The sequence below is a fragment of the Leptonychotes weddellii genome, chromosome 9 (assembly GCF_054177405.1).
Source record: "Leptonychotes weddellii isolate Sample4059 chromosome 9, ASM5417740v2, whole genome shotgun sequence".
NCBI classification, from domain to species: domain Eukaryota; kingdom Metazoa; phylum Chordata; class Mammalia; order Carnivora; family Phocidae; genus Leptonychotes; species Leptonychotes weddellii.
This window is the reverse complement of record NC_138377.1, coordinates 33,527,247-33,547,604: the sequence shown is the minus strand read 5'-3', so window position 1 is coordinate 33,547,604 and position 20,358 is coordinate 33,527,247. Positions and strand designations below refer to the sequence as shown.

The window sequence follows — 20,358 nt, the reverse complement described above, 5'->3', positions numbered from 1 at the left end:
AGGTATTTGCCAGCTACATACTAGAGTATTTGCTCTCAGGTTCAATCAGACCTAGCAACTCAGAAGAGAGTTTTTTTAAACCAACTTAAAGATTAAATAGTCCAGGAAATATGGTGTCTATTCATCTTTATGCTTCAAGTTTGATTTTATTCATTTAGACCATCAGAGAGTGAAGTAACTACATGTTCACTAGGCATTACCTCAAGGTCCTAACAATTGTACGTTAGCAATATGTGCTCTGGGTTTATGGAGGAAAAGCATGAGAACTGCTTTTATTATTTCTGAATGTTTTATAAAATTGTAATTTAGAAAATTAGCCACAGTGCCAGGGACTTCATATAACAAGTCATCAACTGGTAAATATTCATAACAATCAAGTTACTACAAAGAACCCTGTCCCCAAACTTTCTGCCAGCACTTGGATCCCCTCTCAATACTCCCAAGGGAGCTACTCTGAAAAACCTAGGGAGTTTTAATTAGGTTATTGGTTTCCTCACACACAAACTAGAGATACCAATACCTACCACTCTGGGTAATTTATGGAGATGAAATAGAGTAAGGCAAGCAAAATCATTATGAATCAACTATTAGAGCAAAAAGTCTTTATAGCACTAGGTGTTATATGCAACTGATAAATTTTTGAATACTACATCTGAAATTAATGATGTACTATAAATTGACTAATTGAATTTAAATGTTTAAAAAGTCTTAATAAACTAATAACTTATTATTTATTATGTACAAGATTCTTGTACAACTACGTCATATATGCAGAGAGAGCTTTCTATGTGTGAGTTCTGTATATGTATGTACAAGCAAAGAACTAGAAAAAAACACAAATATTTAAATGTTGACCCTGCAAACCAAAACCTACAAAATTGTATTTGTCACTGAAAGCTAAACTACAAAATAAAATATTAAGAGGAATGGGGCGGCACAAAAGAAGGGGAAACAGATTTCCTTTTCATGTCAAAGGCTAGATTAGATGAAAACTGATAAATATTAAATAGACTGTCCAGGATTTTCCTTTGGATATTTGTCTGTTTGTTAACTGAAACACAATTTGTGTATTTGAAATATTCATACAACAGTTCCATTTCCCTATAGTCATGAAAATTACTGTTTCAGTGAATGTGGAATCTGGTATTATTAAGAAACATTAAGAACAGGATAGCAAATTAATTAAAATTGTTTCCTCGAACATTTTAATTTCCTTTGGCTTTAAAACATGGTGGGGTATTAAGGAGGGCACGTATTGCATGGAGCACTGGGTGTTTTATGCAAAAAATGAATCATGGAACACTACATCAAAAACTAATGCTGTACTGTATGGTGACTAACATAACATAATTTAAAAATAAATAATAAAATAAAACATGGTGGGGAAAAGCAGTCTGGCTACTGAGAGATAACTTCTCTTCAAAGGAGGTGAGTTACAAATCTTGAAAGTGAGATCAGTTCAGAAGTTTTGGAAACACAAAGCTATTAAGGAAATTGCCCAGAATTCTTGGTGACCACCACCATCCTCACTGTTCTGAACTGAATATTTGTGTCCTCCCAAAATTCATATGTTGAAACCCTACCTCTCATGTGAAGGCATTGGGAGGTAGAGCCTTTGGGATGTGGTTAGAATTCGATGAGGTCATGAGGGTGAAGTCCTTCATGAATGGGATTAGTGTCCTTTTAAGAGTCACAAGAGAGTTTGATTCCTCTGCTCTGTTCTCCACATGTGAGGACACAACAGAAGCCAGCTGTCCACAACCAGGAAGAGGGTTCTCACCAGAACCCAACCATCCTGGCACCTTGATCTTGGACTTCCAAGATTGGGAGAAATAAATTTCTGCTGTTTAGAAGCCACTTGATTTATGCTATTTTGTTGGAGTAGCCCAAATAGATTAAGACATTCCTCAACCAATCTTGACAGGGAAACCAGTTCTGATTTGTCCTCACAGCTCTTAGCATACCAAGAGCCATGAATTCTGGAAAATTCAAATTTCTTGGAATCCAGACTATTTCAGTCCTTGAAGATGTTTGCAAGCATTTCCTTCCAAATGATTCAAATACACAGTATGTTCCTGCATGAGGGGCCTAAGAATCAAGTCATTATCCCCACTCGGTGTTAGCAGTCCAGTACAATATTTTGGAAGCCGAATTCTACACGAGTAGATTCTCTCTTTTTTTTTTTTTTAAGATTTTGTTTATTTATTTGAGAGAGAGAGAGAGAGAGAAACCAGGGGGAGGAACAGAGGGAGAGGGACAAGCAGACTCTGCACATAGCGTGGAGCCTGATGTGGGACTCGATCTCAGGACCCTGAGACCATGACCTGAGCTGAAATCAAGACTCTGATGCTTAACCAACTGAGTCACCCAGGTGCCCCATACATGAGCAGATTCTTGACTGAATTTCGGCAAAGGGGCTAAGTCTTGAAACATCTCCTATTCTTTCAAGACCATCCAGTATTTTCTCAGAGATGGACATGAAATAAATCAAGCACTCTTCCCTCATGGGTTAGAAGGTCAAAAAAATAAATCACAAGATCCTGATTCAAAATGACCCAGTAGGAATCATTATGTGTTTCTCCCAATTTTGACTGCACATTTCATTGGGATGGAGATTGAGGAGCATTGGAAAGGGCCCCAGGAGTTACTCGTTCCAGGCCTCACCCCTCAAAGATTCTGTTTTAATAGGTCTGGGGTGAGATCCAGGCATCAGTATTTGTTTTTAAACCTTCTGAGGTGGTTACAATGTGCAGCCGGAGTGGAAAAGCACTAATCTACTGCAATAATCCCCAAATACTGGTGGCTGCAATAGAATCCTGTCATGAGTGTCAAAAATGTCAAAAATACAGATTGCTAAATTCTAATGTAGACACATTGAATAGAATCCCTCAAGATGGAACATAAAAATACAGCCTCTGAAGGAAAGTCCCATGCTCAGCCAGGTTTGGGGAACTGACCTAGTACTTCGCTACTCAAAGTGTGGACCAGTACCATCTGGACGTTTGCTAGCAATGCAGACCCTGGGACAAGCCACAGACCTGATGAATCGGAACCTGCATGTTAACAAGATCATCAGGTGATCCTCAAGCCCACAAATGCCCTCATCTTACGCATTCTTTCCTTCTTTTCATGGACGAGAAAGCAGGCCCAGAAAATTAAAAGACTCGGGTACACAGGAAAAGAGTGTCCGGTGGGAGACAAACCCACAGCCAGGCCTCACTAAGACTTCCTGTCCTATCACAGTGTATTTCTGAATTGCTGTCTAAGCTTTTGTTTTGCTTTGTCTGAATATAAAGGAAGCACTTCCTCTTTAAAGTGCCATTTCTTCAGATAACAGGAAAATATCCATATTCTATGCCCTTGCATATTAATCCCATTCTTAAAGGAGATCATATATAAACTATGAGGTCAATAGTCTTGACTGATAAAAACTTCTCAAAAAAGAGAAGTTATATTCGGTCAATGACAATATAAAAGCATGGGAGATATTCCTTCCCTTTCTACAGCAATTACAGGAAAAAGTGTTTTCCTCTGAGCTGCTCCAACACTACCTGTATCTGGCATGATTAGACAGTTTAAAAAAATTTTTTTGTTTTATTTTGTTTTTATGAAAACTATATCCTTCTGTGGTCCAGAGATTCCATGGACATTAACAAGGTGAAACACCTTTTGGGTGATTAACTCTCTCTCTCTCTACTTCTCTCTCCCTCCCTCCCTCCCTCCCTCTTCCCTCAACTTTCTTAGGCAAGTTACCCTAGAGAGATGAATTTCAGAGCACTAGCACAGAGAAGTTTTCAGATATTTTAGGAAGTGATGAGACACACAAAAGAATTCTAAAGTACTAAGGAGGAGAGAAGATCTCAAGTGGGGGTGAGAAAGGGAAAGTACTTCACAAAAAGAATCCAGAAACATCAAATGAACCACTTTCACTAATGTATAGTTTTTCCAAGGTCTAGAGTTGCCTCTGAGGACAATTAACAGGATTTTCTCTCTATGTTCACTTCATCCTAACTTTGGAAAAGCACACCACCCAGAAACCAGCACTGTTATTCTGAAAGTTACAACCTCAGGACTGGGATCCTCCAACAGAGGCTCAGTGCAGGTGGAAGCCCAGAAAGGTGGCTGAGAGCTATTTCAAGCTGCTCACCAGATCCCCTGGGCCTCTGTGAAGAAGTGCGGAGCACAGGTACTCCTGGCTCCAAGTAGCACCTCACCCTCCAAATCTTCTGATTCAAAGAGCTAAAGAACACACATTCCAAAAATCAGTGACCTCAAAGAAATGGAAAAGCATTCCATGCTCATGGATTGGAAGAACAAACATTGTTAAAATGTCTATACTACTCAAAGCAATCTACACATTTAATGCAATCCCTATCAAAATACTACCAGCATTTTTCACAGAGCTAGAACAAACAATCCTAAAATTTGTATGGAGCCAAAAGAGATCCCAAATAGCCAAAGCAATCCTGAAAAAGAAAAACAAAACTGGAGGCATCACAATTCTGGATTTCAAGTTATATTACAAAGCTGCAGTAATCAAAACAGTATGGTACTGGCACAAAAACAGACACATAGATCAATGGAACAGAATAGAGAGCCCAGAAATGGGTCCACAACCTATATGGTCAACTAATCTTTGACAAAGCAGCAAAGAACATCAATGGAAAAAAGATAGTCTCTTCAACAAATGGTGTTGAGAAAACTAGACAGCAACATAACAGAAGAATGAAACTGGACCATTTTCTTACACCATACACAGAAATACATTCAAAATGGATGAGACCTAAATGTGAGATGGGAAACCATCAAAGTCCTAGAGGAGAACACAGGCAGAAACCTCTTTGACCTCAGCTGTAGAAAATTCTTTCTAGACATGTCACCAGAGGCAAGGGAAACAAAAGCAAAAATGAACTATTGGTACATCATCAAGATAAAAAGCTTCTGCATAGTAAAGGAAACAATCAACAAAACTGAAAGGCAGCATATGGAATGGGAGAAGATATTTGCAAATGACATATCTGATAAAAGGTTAGTATCCAAAACCTTTAAATAAATTGTATCAAACTCAAAACCCAAAAAAAAAACCCCCAAAAAAAGCAAGGGCAAGAATGAACTATTGGGACTTCATCAAGATAAAAAGGTTTTGCAAAGCAAAGGAAACAGTCAACAAAACCAAAAGACAACCGACAGAATGGGAGAAGATATTTGCAAATGACATATCAGATAAAGGGCTAGTATCCAAAATCTATAAAGAACTCATCAAACTCAACACCCAAAGAACAAAGAATCCAATCAAGAAAAGGGCAGAAGACATGAAGAGACATTTTTCCAAAGAAGACATCCAGATGGCTAACAGACACATGAAAAGATACTCAACATCACTCATCATCAGGGAATACAAATCAAAACCACAATGAGATACCACCTCACACCATTCAGAATGTCTAAAATTAACATCACAAGAAACAACAGGTGTTGGCGAGGATGCAGAGAAAGGGGAACCCTCTTACTGTTGGTGGGAATGCAAACTGGTGCAGTCACTCTGGAGAACAGTATGGAGGTTCCTCAAAAAGTTAGAAATAGAACTACCCTATGATCCAGCAACTGCACTCCTAGGTACTTACCCAACAGATACAAATATACAGATTCAAAGGGGTACATGCACCCCAATGTTTATAGCAGCATTATCAACAATAGCCAAACTATGGAGAGAACCCAAATGTCCATCAACTGATGAGTGGATAAAGAAGATGTGGTGTGTATATATATATATATAAATCTTGCCATTTGCAATGACGTGGATGGAGCTAACGTGTATTATGCTAAGTGAAATAATTATCACTCATTTGTGGAATTTAAGAAAAAGAACAAATGAACCTATGGGAAGGGGGGAAAGAAAAAAAAGAAGAGAGGAAAACAAACCATTAGAGACCCTTAATGAAGGAGAACAAACTGAGGGCTGATGGTAGGAGGTGGGGGGGGATGGGCTAGATGGGTGATGGGGATTAAAGGGGGCACTTGTGATGAGCACTGGGTGTTGCATGTAAGTGATGAATCACTGAATTCTACTCCTGAAACAAACATTGTACTGTATGTTAACTAACTAAAATTTAAATTAAAAAAAAAAAATCAGTGACCAAAAGGGGAAATTTGAAGCTTAAAAGCAACACTTAAAATTCATGTAGTAATTGTTAATGTTTTCCGAAAGGGATTGATTGGTTAAAGAGGGCATTTCAACAACGTTGATTGTCAGCTATTCATTATAAATTAACGTTTTGGGTTGAAATTTCGGTTTTATTAAAAAATTTACTTTGTTTCTGGTCTGAATCAGCCTCTTATTAAAGTCGGAAGCTACATGTTTCTAGTCCACAAGAACAACCAGACTGACCAAGCTAATTACCTAGCCTGTGATATTCTTTCCTGAACTTCTGTAAGTAGAATCCAGAAGTCGCCTGTGTACACAATCACACTGAACTAAACTCCCTTTGGCTGCATTCTTCTTCACTTCAAGGGAATGAAAAGGAGCTAGATAACAAAGTGATGATGCAGGTGATGTCTAAAGCTTCACTCCAAACCTGGCTCTCAGGGAAATCTTCACTACTTCTATCTATACCCAGCTGCTTGAACCAAAACCCAGAAAGGCATCCTTCACACCTCCTCATTTATGCCATCACTAAAACCTAATAATTCTACCAATTGAAACATGTCTGATGCATCTACTTCTCTCCATTTCTATTGCTCCCAGCCCAGCCCAGGCCACCATCATCTCTTGCCTAGACTACTGCAACAGTCCCCTCGCTGGTCCCCTACCATGGCTCCTCCTCCTTCTGATCTAACTTGTTGTTACACAACAAGTAATCCTTGTGGCCAGGAGATTTGTCCACTGCACTTGGAATACAATGCAAAAGCCTGACCCTGAATAGCCAGGCCCCAGCTTTCTCTTCTTTTGCTTACTGCAATCCAACTACACTGGCCTCTAAACTTCACAAACTTAGCCACTCATTTTCTCTGTCTCTCTTTAGGACTGTTCACCTGTTTTCTCTTCACCTGAAATATTTTTCTGCCCACTTATCATCTAGCCATCTCTTACTTTGGGGCTCCATTTTACACTACTGCCTTAGAAAGACCTTCCCTGACACCACCTCCCAATCAAAATTAATCCCTGTTATTCTTAGTCACAGCACCCTTTCCTTTTCTTCACGATGCTAATCATAATTTGTAATCATATGTTGGACATGGGTTTGTTGAATTACTGTCTCTCCTCCCAGACTCTGAGTTCCATGCAGTCAGAGACCATGTCTGTTTATTTATCACTATATCCCCACAAATGTTTGTTGAATGATCAAAACCAAATATAAAAATTCTGATTCCTATTTAAAGTCATATAATCAACAATTATTAGAGCAATGCTAGATATTGTCAAGAATTACAGATAAGGACCGTGCTAGGTAGTTTTCTTCAAAGAACAGACAATTCTATGGCAAAAAAAAAATCAGGGGTTCCCAAGCAGATTTCCCCACACTCTGGAAACTTGTAAATTTAAGTTGTGGAGTCTATCCTATTTTTTAAACTTGTCTTCTGGGTAAGTGATATCTATAGATATATTTAAGCTTCATAGAAGAGTAACAGCAGAACAATCCCTGAAGCACATATAGCACATGCTATTTGGGTTAAATAAAATTCTGGCACAGATGGCTAAACAAGAGCATAAATAACTAATATGTCATAATCCACAATATTGATTTCTGGTAGATGCATTGCTCACTTCCACTATGGAATAACAGAATATAAGGCTGGTATCTTTCCTGTTCTTACAGATACACCTTTACCCTACAGCTCTATAGCAAGGTAGTGTGTGTGTGTGTGTGTGTGTGTGTGTGTGTGTGTGTAGATACATACACTTTGTACCTTCCACAATGAGACTAATTACTATATGATAATATTGGCAACATTAAGCAGACCATCACTGTGGGAGTTTGAAATATGCAAAAAATATCTGTTAATTTTTTCAAATTTGTTCAGCTGTCATCAAAGATAAAAATATGCCTCCACTTTTCATCTCCTTCAATATCAAAGGTACATTCTTAAGTTTCTGTGTTTCTTTGATGGCATTAACTTCAACGTTTTTCCAACTAGCCAAAGTGGTTTAGAATGCATGAGATTCTTTAACATATATTTCTGAAATTCTAATGATAGGAATAATAGCAGTTTTGCTATAGAAAATATTTCTCCATGCACAAAAAAGAATGTTCAACAATTCAAAATTTCTACTTTTAGTAGTTGGTATTTTGTTCATGAGAAGATGGGCTTCTAAAAAGTATACTGGTCAGAATTATTAGGAGCAAAATGTAACGGCAGTAATGAATATAGGACTCATAGTCTTGGAATACAATAGAAAACCTTCACCCTGATATAGATAATGAAAAACTTTTACTGACTTTTATTATAATGAAATTTCTTAAAATACCTGAAGCCATAAGACATCACAGTTATATAATCTTGGACAAAAGTCAAATCAGTCAAAATGTGTTTATCAGGGGGAAAAAGCATTACATATTTAATCTTTAAGCATTTTTCAATCCTGCGAATAAACAAACCTTGTTTTTGCAAAAGATTTGCATCTGTGAAGGGATTATATATTTTCTTTGAAGTTAACCTTTTAAGGCAATCAACACTAATGGCTAGATAACTAATGAAGAATTCCAATTAAGAGATGAGACTAACTTGCACACCTGGTAAAAACACACAAGTGAGGCTTTTCTGAATGCATTTACAATCTAATTAATTTTCTAAAGCATTGTTCTATTTTTTTCTATTATCTATGCAATAGGAGCTAATTGTGTAAGGGAAATATACAGATCACAAATTCAATTCCTTTCTCTCCTTTGGCCAGCTTTCACAGGGCCAGGTACAGAGAGGCTGACATTTCCACCTTCTCCAGCTTCTGCAAGTACTGCCAGATACTGAGCTAAAGAGAACTGATGTTTCTTTGGCTCTAAATAGTAGTTATTTGTTGGAGGGAAGAGTGGTGTTTGTCTGGGGTTTTGTTTTTTTCTCCAAATAAGTAAGCCCTTGGTCAAATGAGTCCAAATATGACTTAAAATGTCATTGAGTTAATTCTTTGCTTTCTTCAAGTTAAAAAAAAGCAAAACAAAACACAAAACAGAAAGAAGGAAAGAAAATCTCCCCTACCTTACCTTATCTAGAGAAAATAGGAAAAGGTGAATATTTATTAAGCTCTTACTATAATGAGGTACAGTGCAAGATCCGTTACATTTATGGGTTTGCTGAGTCTTTCCGCTGACTTGCAAGGTAGTATTTACAATCCTAGAGAGGGCTAGTGTTTCACCATGGGTAAGGTTTAGAGCCGGGACAAGAGTCTGTGTCATCACGATGGAAATGCCTTTGCCCTGTGGAGAGCTCTGTTCTCTGAGCCTTAGAAATGTTCCCACAGAGTCTCAGAAAGATTGCCGGTTACTTTGACTATGGTTGCTCTAGGAGAGAGAAAGACAGCTTTAAAAATGAAGAAGGAGAATGTATCTCACCTTTCATTCCTCACACAGAGATAAGATATTTTGTTTCTGAGCCCCGTTAATGAAGCAACTCTTTTCTTTCCACCTATAATTCCTTCTTTGATCCATCATATTTACATATATTGGCTGCATATGATGTCAGTTGTGGACACGTTTCATGCCCTGACATCAATCAGTTTAGTTAATCATCATGAATTTACTTTGCACACAACTCTTCTAGGAGGTACAAAAGAAGTACATGGGAAAATTCTTACCTACAAGGATTGATCATCTAGTTAGGAAGACCAATATTCCACTGATTGTGAAGCCAAAGAAGACCCTTAGATTTCTAGACTAAAAGCCTAAAATTTTTAAATTTTTTTTATTTGAGTATAGCTGACACACAATGTTGCCTTAGTTTCAGGTGTACAGCATAGTGATTCAACCTCTCTATAAGTTATGCTGTGCCCACAAGTGGGGATGTCCCCATGTAACACTGTTACAATGCCATTGACTATATTCCTTATTCTGTAACTTTTATTCCCATGACTTATTCATTCGATAAGTAGAAACCTGTATCTCCCACCCCCCTTTACCCGTTCTGCCCATCCTTCCATCCCCCTTCCCTCTGGCAACCTTCAGTTTCTTCTCTATTAATTTGTAAGTCTGATCCTGCTAAAAGATTAAAATATTAAAGACACCTTTGACAGAGATGGGGAAACAGCAAAGTGAGTAAGTCCGTTTGAAGCCAAAACTAATGATAACTTCAATTCTGGCCACCACTGGAGTTTAGATTACTTGTGAGAAATACAAGAAGAGAAATTCTGTAGGCCACTGGAAACACAGAACTGGGACACAGAGAGGATACAGTTTAAATTATGACAGAGGACAAGCTTGCTCTGAACAGCAGGGTGAAGATGTGTAAGAAAGATGGTTGAAGTTTGAACCTGGAGGACCACTTATTCTTCAGGAGAGGGGAGACGAGGGGAAGGGAGCGACAGGGCAAGGAAGAGAGGAGAAAGGGAACAGGAAAGGAAGAGGAGGGGACTAGAAAAATAAACCAGGAAAAAGGGCCAGAGAAAGTGCAAAGGCATGAAGGCCAAAAGACAAACAAGTGTGGGGAGAGGGTGGTGGAGCATCATCTCAAATCCTGCAAAGTCAGAAAATAGGAACAAATAAAAGGCCTTTGGATTCACAAGAATACTCGTTCGTAATCTCCTAGGACATTTTAACATTATGGTACAGATGGAAATCATTTGAAAGAGGTGCAAAAGGAAATGGTGACCAAGAATCAAAGACATCGACTACCGATGGTGCGTTCAAAAATTTAAAACATCTAAATGATAGTAATAACTAAAAGCACTGACAAAGTATTTGTTATATGCCAGACACTGTTCTCACTACTTTGTATGGATTACTTCATTTAATCCTCACTCCAGCACCATAAGCTAGGTACTCTTATTACTTGTATTTTACAGAGGAGAAAACTAGGTACCAATAAGTAAGGCACAGAGCTAGTAAGCATTGGAGTCAAGACTCTCATGCAAGCCTGTGGTTCCTAACCAATGTGCACACTGCCCCTCACAGGAAAAAAAAAAAAAAGGCATTATTTTTATCATTGTGTTTATTATGCATCCCCAGTGCTTATATCAGTGCCTAGCACATAGGAGGTGCTCAATACATTTTTGTTTCACTAATAAATTATTAACTAAAAAGAGTATATGAGGGTCAAGCAAAAGGATGGGAGCCATTTCGGGGGGATTTTATTCTGCGCCCATTCAACCCTTGTTGAAGAATTTTTCTATTCTCCCAATGCTCTAACTATATGAATATAAACTTATTGTGCTTTAACTTGCCCCAAATAAAAAATATGCCAGCAGACAGAAAAGACTTACAGAAAAGATCAGGATAAAGATTAACTTCTCCCCTCAATCCAAGTGAGTTGTTTGATTTTCAGTCAAACTTGGCGATCTGAGGCTGGCCCTGCCATCTCTAAAAAGCCAAAATCCATTTTCTCTCGTCTGTGGGATTCTGTCCAGAAGTACAAGCTGCTCCGCAAGGCAAAACTCACTCAGAAGATACTTAAACTGGGAAGGATCGACTCCCAAGGATAAAACTTGCCGTCTCCTAACTGTGAAATTATTTTTTAAAAATTTAACTAGAATCTACAAATCTCTATACGCTTTTCTTATACAAAACAGTCTAGCTTTTAAACCGTTAGAGAGTAGAACAAAAGCAGTAGGAAATATTTTAGCTGTACATCAAGTTGGAATAGGAGATGAGCGTGAGATCGCTTATATGTTCACCTCTCGTGCTCTCATGAGTCCCATGTGATTTGCCCTATACAATGCAATTTCCGCTTTAAGATATACCCATTGACTAAATATTTTAAACTATTCAATCACTTACATAAGCTTACTTAATAGATTCAATCAGCATTGTTTTTGAAAAAAATCAATTATGGACTTGTTCAATTTAGGAGACAAAATCAAAAAGCAACTAATACTTGGTGCTCTGTGCTCTTCACAGTGGAAGATGTAAAAGTATTGTGAGGTATGACCCATATCATTAAGGACCTTATTTCATACAGCAACATGTCCATGACTTTCTAATTATATGTCATTACCTCTAGGAACTGCTATAACTGTGCCCCTAAGCTCAGATCTCAAGTCCCATAACTTTGTAATTAGTATTTATATTTTTCTAATGGGACCAGACCCTGAGAAACAAAGAAATCTATTTCAACAAAATTTCAAATAGCTTTTCAACCACTCTTCCTTTCTAAGTTTTTTTTAACTGCTCTTCAATTAATTTTTCTACCTTTTCCACCTGAAAACTTAATGTATCACAAAACTACTATCTAAAATGTATACAAATATCTCAGGGTGCCTGGGTGGCTCAGATGGTTAAGCCTCTGCCTTCGGCTCAGGTCATGATCCCAGGGTCCTGGGATGGAGACCCGCCATCGGGCTCCTGGCTCGGCGGGGAGCCTGCTTCTCCCTCTCCCTCTGTCTCTCCCCCTGCTCATGCTCTCTCTTTGTATCTCTGTGTCTCAAATGAATAAATAAAATATTTTTTAAAAAATAAAAAAATAGGGCGCCTGGGTGGCTCAGTTGGTTGGGCGACTGCCTTCGGCTCAGGTCATGATCCCGGAATCCTGGGATCGAGTCCCACATCGGGCTCCCGGCTCGGCGGGGAGCTTGCTTCTCCCTCTGACCCTATCCCCTCTCATGCTGTTTCTCTCTCTCTCTCTCTCTCAAATAAATAAATTAATTAATTAAAAAAAAAAGATTTAAAAAAAAAATAAAATAAAAAAATATATACAAATATCTCTTTATTAGTAATAGTACCACATACAACCAAAAACTAAAATAATGTCTAAAATTCACACTCAATATTATCACTTCCACCATTCAATCAAATATTCCAAGACTAAGCATTTCCAATATTAACTTCTATATTTTATAAAATGAGAATATTTACATGATTCTTTTTAGTGATTCTTTAGTGATGACAAGGAGTCATGCCATATATATTATAAAGCTAGAGTATTTGGTGAAACGTGAGGATTTTTTTCAGCTTTATTCAGGTATAGACAAATAAAAATGTTATATATTTAAGGTGTACAACTTGATGATTTCATAAATGTATACATGGTGAGGTGATTATCACAATCAAGTTAATTAACATATTCATCACCTCACATACTTTTTCTTTTTCCTCTGTGTGTGTGACAAGAACATAAGGTGGGATTTTTAAAAATTCTACTCTGTTATTGGTAAAGGAAAATGTTTTATAAATATCCATTTCTTAGAGCACATCAAACCACTGTCTTTGACTTGAATTTCCACAATAATAATTGCCACTGGTTTGGGATTGTGACTTGTTATTCATGTTTACTGGATTTCACAACATATCTCTTTTATTCATAAAAGTGCTGTATGGAATGTTTTAATTTTTCCAATTAAAACTAATTTTGTTTGGGACATTTTGAAGCATCTCCCAATATTTGGTTTCTAACCCTACCAAAAAGAAAAAGAAATTCCTGAAGCCAAGATTCAGACCTGCTGATTGGCAAGAAACAAAATCTCTTCAAGTAGTATTATCTCTAACCATATTCTGGGGAAAGTTTAATAAGTTTGGAGAACTTCAGAGAATATTTTATCTAGCTTTGTATTTTATTTTAAAAGTCTGGATAACATCAAAATACTAGAATCCTACAATCTCCTAGGAAAATAACTATAAATCTGTGAACTATCTTTGAATAAAATCAAAGCACTGTCAGGAACTGATTCTACTTCACTGATTTAATATGAATCATATCAAGACATATGGTAGAGGAAAAATTTTGTTGAAATAGAAAATATATATGGACATTACATGGCGTTCTTCTGCAAAACTTTTTATTTCATGGATATCACCACCACACCAAAAATGGTTTATTACAATAAAGTTTTGTTCATCTGCTAAAGTAAATGGTATACTAGTCTAAAATGTATTTAAATATGTTCCTTTACATAAACTGTTTTTATTAATAGCCAATTTATTTAGTCACAAAATGTTGGTTGCCATCAACTAAAATAAGACTGTAATAATTAAAAGAAATGAATACGTTTTTTCATTTCACTTCCCTATACGTCTTACACTTTAGATATTTTCTTCCAAGAGTAACAACTAACTATGCTGGTTTTAACCTCCAACCAAACTCGATGGAAAAATCATGAAAACAGAAAAGGGAAGACAGGCACTACTTGGTTCACCTGTGCCAGAACCTACAGTGACCTCTTGTGGTAAATACTATCTACAGAGCTTTGGAGAACAAGACCTTTTCCTAGGCCAGACACTGGAGAACATAGAAGCATTGTTCCTCCGTGCTAGCAAACAGCCATCACCAACAATGGAAGTGAAAGACAAATACTAACTAAACTAAAGGATTCCTTGTTGGAAGTCTACTCAGTCGTTGTCAATGAAAATATTCATAGTTGCTTTCTTCTATTAAAAACTCCAGTGTTTTACATGGTTCTTTCAGTAGGGCAAAGGATGACTGGGGACATGGAGTTCTTAACACCCCTGCTCCTGGAATCAAGCAAAAGATAGACAAAGAGGGCAATTTCTGGTGAAGACAAGAGTGAACTGGGATAAGCAGCGTTCTGGTCAGTAAAGCATTGCTATTCGTTACATAACACAGTGTGGGCTCTAGAGACAGAGATAATCTGCTGGTTTATTTATAAATACAATTCAGGGAGTGGTCAGTATAATTTCAACCTCTACAATGTATTAAAAGTAAAAGTGATACATGGTAAGACCTGGGTTAATCAATGTTTCAAACACTATGCGGTTCTGTCACTATTTCCTGAATAGTGGTTTAGATGTTAAAGGAAATCTTTCAAGAAAAAATATCATGAACATTATATCCAAAAAAATCATGTTTTCACCACTTTTTACCTTGGATACTACTAAAAAGGTATGATACTTTTTTTTGTTTTATTTTTAAAACATTAGTTCTCTATTTCTTCTCCTATAGGTTCCCTTTTAAGATTTCAGTTTTTACAAATGTTAATTATAGCAAAAAAAAATAATTTTGGATTTTCTGTAAAAGGTGACTGAGTCAAGAAAGTGCTTGTACAACATAAATATCTCAAGCCATAATGGAAAATCGAGTATATTGAAGTTCTCTTGGAGGATAAGTGGTTGATAAAATACTACCTTTTCTGTTTTCTTCTTTCCTGAGCCCCTTTTTTTCCTCTAAAGAGAAAAACATTTCTAGTTTTTCATAATGTTTAGAATATTAAAGAACAATAATCAAATTCTAATAAAAAGATATTAAATTTGGTATATATAATATTTCAAAAATAGCAACGTAGTTCACTGTCATGGACACTAATCATTTCTGCCTATTTGTTAAGGAATCAAAGACAACATACAAATAAAACATGCTGCCACAGGACATAGTCAGGTTGAAGGCCTTGGAAATGTTGTGTTTTGTTTTGTTTGAGTCTAAAATTTCACCTGTAACTCTTAAATACTTGATTTCTTTCCGTTATTTACCCTCTACCCACAGGTTTACTGCTCCCTACAGCCCAATGTACACTGATGAACAGTTTTCATAAATAATTGAAATTTAAATAAGGGAAGATAGCCTAATAATGTGCCAGATGTGGGTTCAGTCAATAAGCACTTCGGGCTGAGGCCTTCTATGAGACCTTTCACGGAGGTGATGAACTAGTTCCCAAACTTTCTGTTACTGGCAACTCATTTTGAACCTCCTGGCCAAAAATGTATCTAAACCTTGCTATTACACTTATACTTTTGACCTTTACAACTTCTTAGACGATATCCACTAGAATCACATGTTAAGAATTATTGTAATTCCTTTTATTTATCTAAAACTGATCTTGTCTTTTATCTTAACACTAAAAAGAGGAATTCCCTACTCGTACTATTTTGGGATTTGGCCATAAAGTATGTTTGTATTCATCCTACTCAATAGCCCTCATTATTTTATTTTACAGACTTTGAATCACTGGTAACAATTTGAAATGCTTCCCCATAACAGACTGAGTCAACCAAATAAGGAAAATAAAAATCCAATCTCAAGAGGTGTAAAGAAACTGCAAACAGGAGCTAGTACTACTGTAGGGCACAGAATACAGTGCTGTTCATCTGGGAAATTGCAACTGAAGAGTTTGGAACTTTATTAGGAAGTGCTCCAATTTAAAAGCTACATCCAAATAGACCACATTTCATGCTCTTTTGTTCCATGTCATCAAGAAGTTCTCTGATGGATGTCTAATTGGCTGAGATTTCAGTTCATTAGTGATATCCATGGACAAATAAGTGCCTGATGTTTTTTCTTCGCGTCTAATACTTTTCCAAATCCGATATTCCCCCCCGACTTCTGTATCTCTGTTTCTGTATTTCTGTTACTTTCCACATCTCTCATTTGCTCTTTGTGTGTGTGTGTGTGTGAGAGAGAGAGAGAGAGAGAGAGGTTTTTCCGGTACCTCCATCTTTGTGTCTGGGTGAATGGTTTTCTGTTTATCTCCGTACGTCTCTCTGTATAATTTCTATATCATCCAACACTCATTAAAAGATCTGATCTTTTCATATGAAGAAAATGATGTTGTATCAGAAAGAGAAGCATTTCATGGGGTAAAAGTAAATAGGCAACCCCAGCCTATCTTTCTTCAATTTCTTTCTTTTCCACTAAAGCTCTGCCAACACTTCACTTTCAATGTGGTTAAGTTAGTGAATAATGAAATCTTCAATGTGACAAACCTCATCCATCTGTGAGAATCCTGAAGGGAATTTTCTCTGTTAGTCTCAATTAAACAATTTCTCAGAATGAATCTTTCTATTTCTCTGCGAAATCATATAGAAATGGCAACAACTGTGGGATACTCCCACATGAATGTGCAGACCAATTTAACACTGTAATTCTCCATTTCTGGGGTTCTTCCTGTAAAAGTAGTACTGAGACTTTCTAGTTTTTACTACCTACACATGCGCATATACCTAGCTTACATGTCCAACGCATTTCAAACAAAGCTCAGAGGTATTGAGTAGTGGTATTAAAAGTTAGCCATAAGCAATGAGGAGTGATATTTTAAATGCCAAAACAGATCAATTTCCATTTGCACTTGGTGTTGTTATTTATGGAAAGAAGCATTAAACCAATGAAGCAATTATATAGGGGAGGTGTCAAAAAGATAAAACATTCATTAATTTGGATGGTAACTGTAAAATAGTAGCAGCAGAAGCATATATCTCTAAGCCACATTAAGGTAAAGTCTTAATCTCTTGTATATCTGCAATAAGAGCTATTCTAAAAACTGGCTCATAGTTCCAATCTGTAGAAAAAGTTTCAACCAAAGATGCTATATTAGTCAACTTCACTCAAGGAATTCTCATCTTCTTTCTGGTTATTGTGCAGAGGAACAGAGCCTGTAGGTTTTATTTTTTAAGGCCTTCTCTGAAAAGTCCTCTCACAGACCAAATTGCATGGAGTTGAAATAACCCAAGAGGATAAGAAAGCTCAAATAAAATGTATGTATCTTAAATAGTTAATCCCAATAACCTTTAAATTTCCCAGATGGGTTGTTTTAATAGTAACATCCCGTTGTACTCTAAGTCTTTGCTTAATATACATAAGGGTAATGTATAAACACAGAAATTGCCTACCGTTATGAATTTGTATTTTGTATTATCATAAAAAATAAAAAATATATTTGAAATCACACTGGAATGGTTAAAAATACTATAGATTTTTTTAATTAGACTGAGACTATTAGCTACTTTTTCAACCAAAAAGTCTGCTCTAGACTTGTAAAATATCAGGTGTTGACCAAAGTGGAAGAAATAAAGTCACAAGCTTCGAATTAAAACCAAATATCACAGCAGAGATTTATGAAAATTACCTTGGGACACTTAAATATAGATAGTCCCAAAATCAGGGGAAATATTTGCAAGCCTAGTTTTAGAAGAGATCCTAATCTAAGAATTAGTATAATCTAGTCAACCAATTCAGGGAAAGCGTAACTATTTTTTTTTAGTGTGACCCTCTCTTACCCACTAGGCAGAGAGCTTCTTGAGAACAGAAGTGTTTTCACCATTTCTTTTATCCAAAGGACCCCAGAGAGTGTCTGTTGTATATGGCACCCAAATAAATATTGTTTCAATGAATGAGTAAACAATGAATTATGGAACTGCATAGAGTATTTCCATTGCTCTACTGTCATCAATATGCAGAAATATCTTTTTCATAAGTCTCCAAATAAGAGATCTCAAAATAAAATAACAGGCCTCTAAAGGAAAAAACTTTAAAGGATACTTCATATCTTGCTTTAAAATTGGAAAATATATAAAAGAATTAAAAAGACATGAAAGATGGAGATTTCAGTAACATGCAAAGTTTAGAAGGTCTTAAAATGTGAACTATATAATGATCCCAATTCAGAATATCTTGGAGGAAATGAATTTATAAATGCATGGCATTTTTAAAGACACTTTAAGGCAAGAAAACCTTACAATCAGTAGCAAAGTAGAATGGCATTTCTAAAAATTCTTTCTCCAGTTACTTTAAAAGCACTATAGCTATTGCCTCCCTTTTACATTTCTTCTGTTTAAGTCAAATCAAATATATCATATAGATTAATATAGACCACTGCACACTGAAAAAAAAAATAAAGAAAATTTAAACACGAACTTAACCATAGTAATTGCCTTCCCATTTTTCAAGTACTCTATTAGGTTCAACTCCAACTATTTTCCCCTGCACAAGGTTTCTTTCAGCAGTGCTCATTGGGCCCAAAAGCCATTCCAGACACTTAAATCTTATTAAGTAGCCACTTTCACAGCCATTCCCAACTTGAGGGAAACGCTTCCACTAAGATTAACTCTAAGAATTTGATCAGTCCCTGAAGTTGACTTGGGGAAAAAATGTGGGGAAAGGATGAACAAGAAATATATCCCTCATCAAAGCAAAACTCAACTTTATTCTCCAGTTGAACCTACACCCTACCAGCTCTCTCTTCCCTTCCCCCCGTTCTGGGCTCTGGACAGGTGGGTGGGAGATGAGTATGTCTTGGAGAGGGGATGCAACTAACTTTCCTCCACCACCTTATTCTGCTCCCCACCCCAAATCAGGTCCAACTAGTAACTGAAGCCACCAGGTAGAGCTGTCTGTATCCCTCTCCGCCTTAGGAGAGGGATGGGATGGGGAGGATGGGGGGCGCGCGTGGGCAGGATGGAGGTGGGGGTGTTCTGAACTGCAACTCTTCTTACCGCTGGAGCGCCTGACGATGTTCTCCAAAAATGTGTTCTGCGGTGCCACCAGCCCTCTCTTGCCCCCCGGCATCCTGGGTCTGGAGAGCGGCGGCCAGGATCCGCGGCGGGGGAGGGGGGGATGCAGGAAGGGAAGGTGGAGGAACAGGAGGAAAAGGTGGAGAAGAAGATCGAGCCGAAAGAAGTGGGGGCGCGGCGGCGGCGACGGGGTCCCCTGACTGTGTCTCCAGCCGGACCCGGATGAGCAGCTCTGGGGAGGAGGACCAGGCAGTTCATGGTAGTAGCGCTCCCCCGGCCGCCGCTGCCCAGTCTGTGGCGGTGCCGCACACGGGGCTCGGGAACTGCAGGCTCCGCGGGGCACAGTGCGCCTGCGCCGCCCCCGCTGTCGCTGTCCCGCCGTTGCTGATGCTGAAGCTGCTGCTGAGGCTGCTGCCGCGGCGGCGGTCGCCTGGGCGCGGACTCAGCATTTCTCCCTCTGCCCCGCGCCCCGGGGCCGGGGAGCGGGAAGTGTCAACTCAAGCCCTCGCTCCCAGTCCCTCTCAGTCCAGATGCGGACCTCTTTACTGAGCCTTCCTCTCCTCCTTCCCTGGCCCACCCCTCCCGCGCAGCTGGATCGCGGCTGCCCAGCTGAGCCCAACTTCTGCCGGGCGGTGCGCGCGGTGGCCGCTCCTCTCTCCCCGGAGATCCAGACAAACGTTCGCTGTCCAATGGGGCCACGGAGCGGGAGAGGAAGTGAGAAGCGAGCAGGATGCCAGAGTCAGCAATGGACAGTCGGAGGGCTTACATCTCAGCTTCTCCCGCCGGGGTCCCGAGCCCCAGCTGCTCCCAAAGACGCGGCTGTCAGGGCGAAGGTGTCGAGCAGCTCCCGCTCCAGCTGTGGCTGAGCGCGGAGCAGGGACTGACTGGGAGGCGCGCGGGGACGCAGAGCAGCCACCTGACGCTGCTACCGCCCCCCTCCGGGCTTTGGCGCCCGAAGCTCAACAGAAGAGCCGTCAGCACCCGCCCTGACCCACGCCCAGGAGCCGGGGCCAGTTAGGGTCTGCGCGCGGAGAGCGCGGGAATG

General features: G+C 38.5%; 1 protein-coding gene across 1 annotated transcript in view; it reads right to left on the bottom strand.

Annotated features, from left to right (window-relative positions):
- The window catches only part of KCNH5 (potassium voltage-gated channel subfamily H member 5), a 277,648-nt gene extending 257,602 nt beyond the window's left edge, over positions 1 to 20,046 (bottom strand). The window contains exon 1 of the mRNA XM_081830419.1: positions 19,296 to 20,046. Within this exon, the coding sequence (XP_081686545.1) occupies positions 19,296 to 19,368 (73 nt within the window). The 5' untranslated portion in view covers positions 19,369 to 20,046. The remainder of the gene's footprint in view (positions 1 to 19,295) is intronic.
- Positions 20,047 to 20,358: the final 312 nt, after the last annotated feature.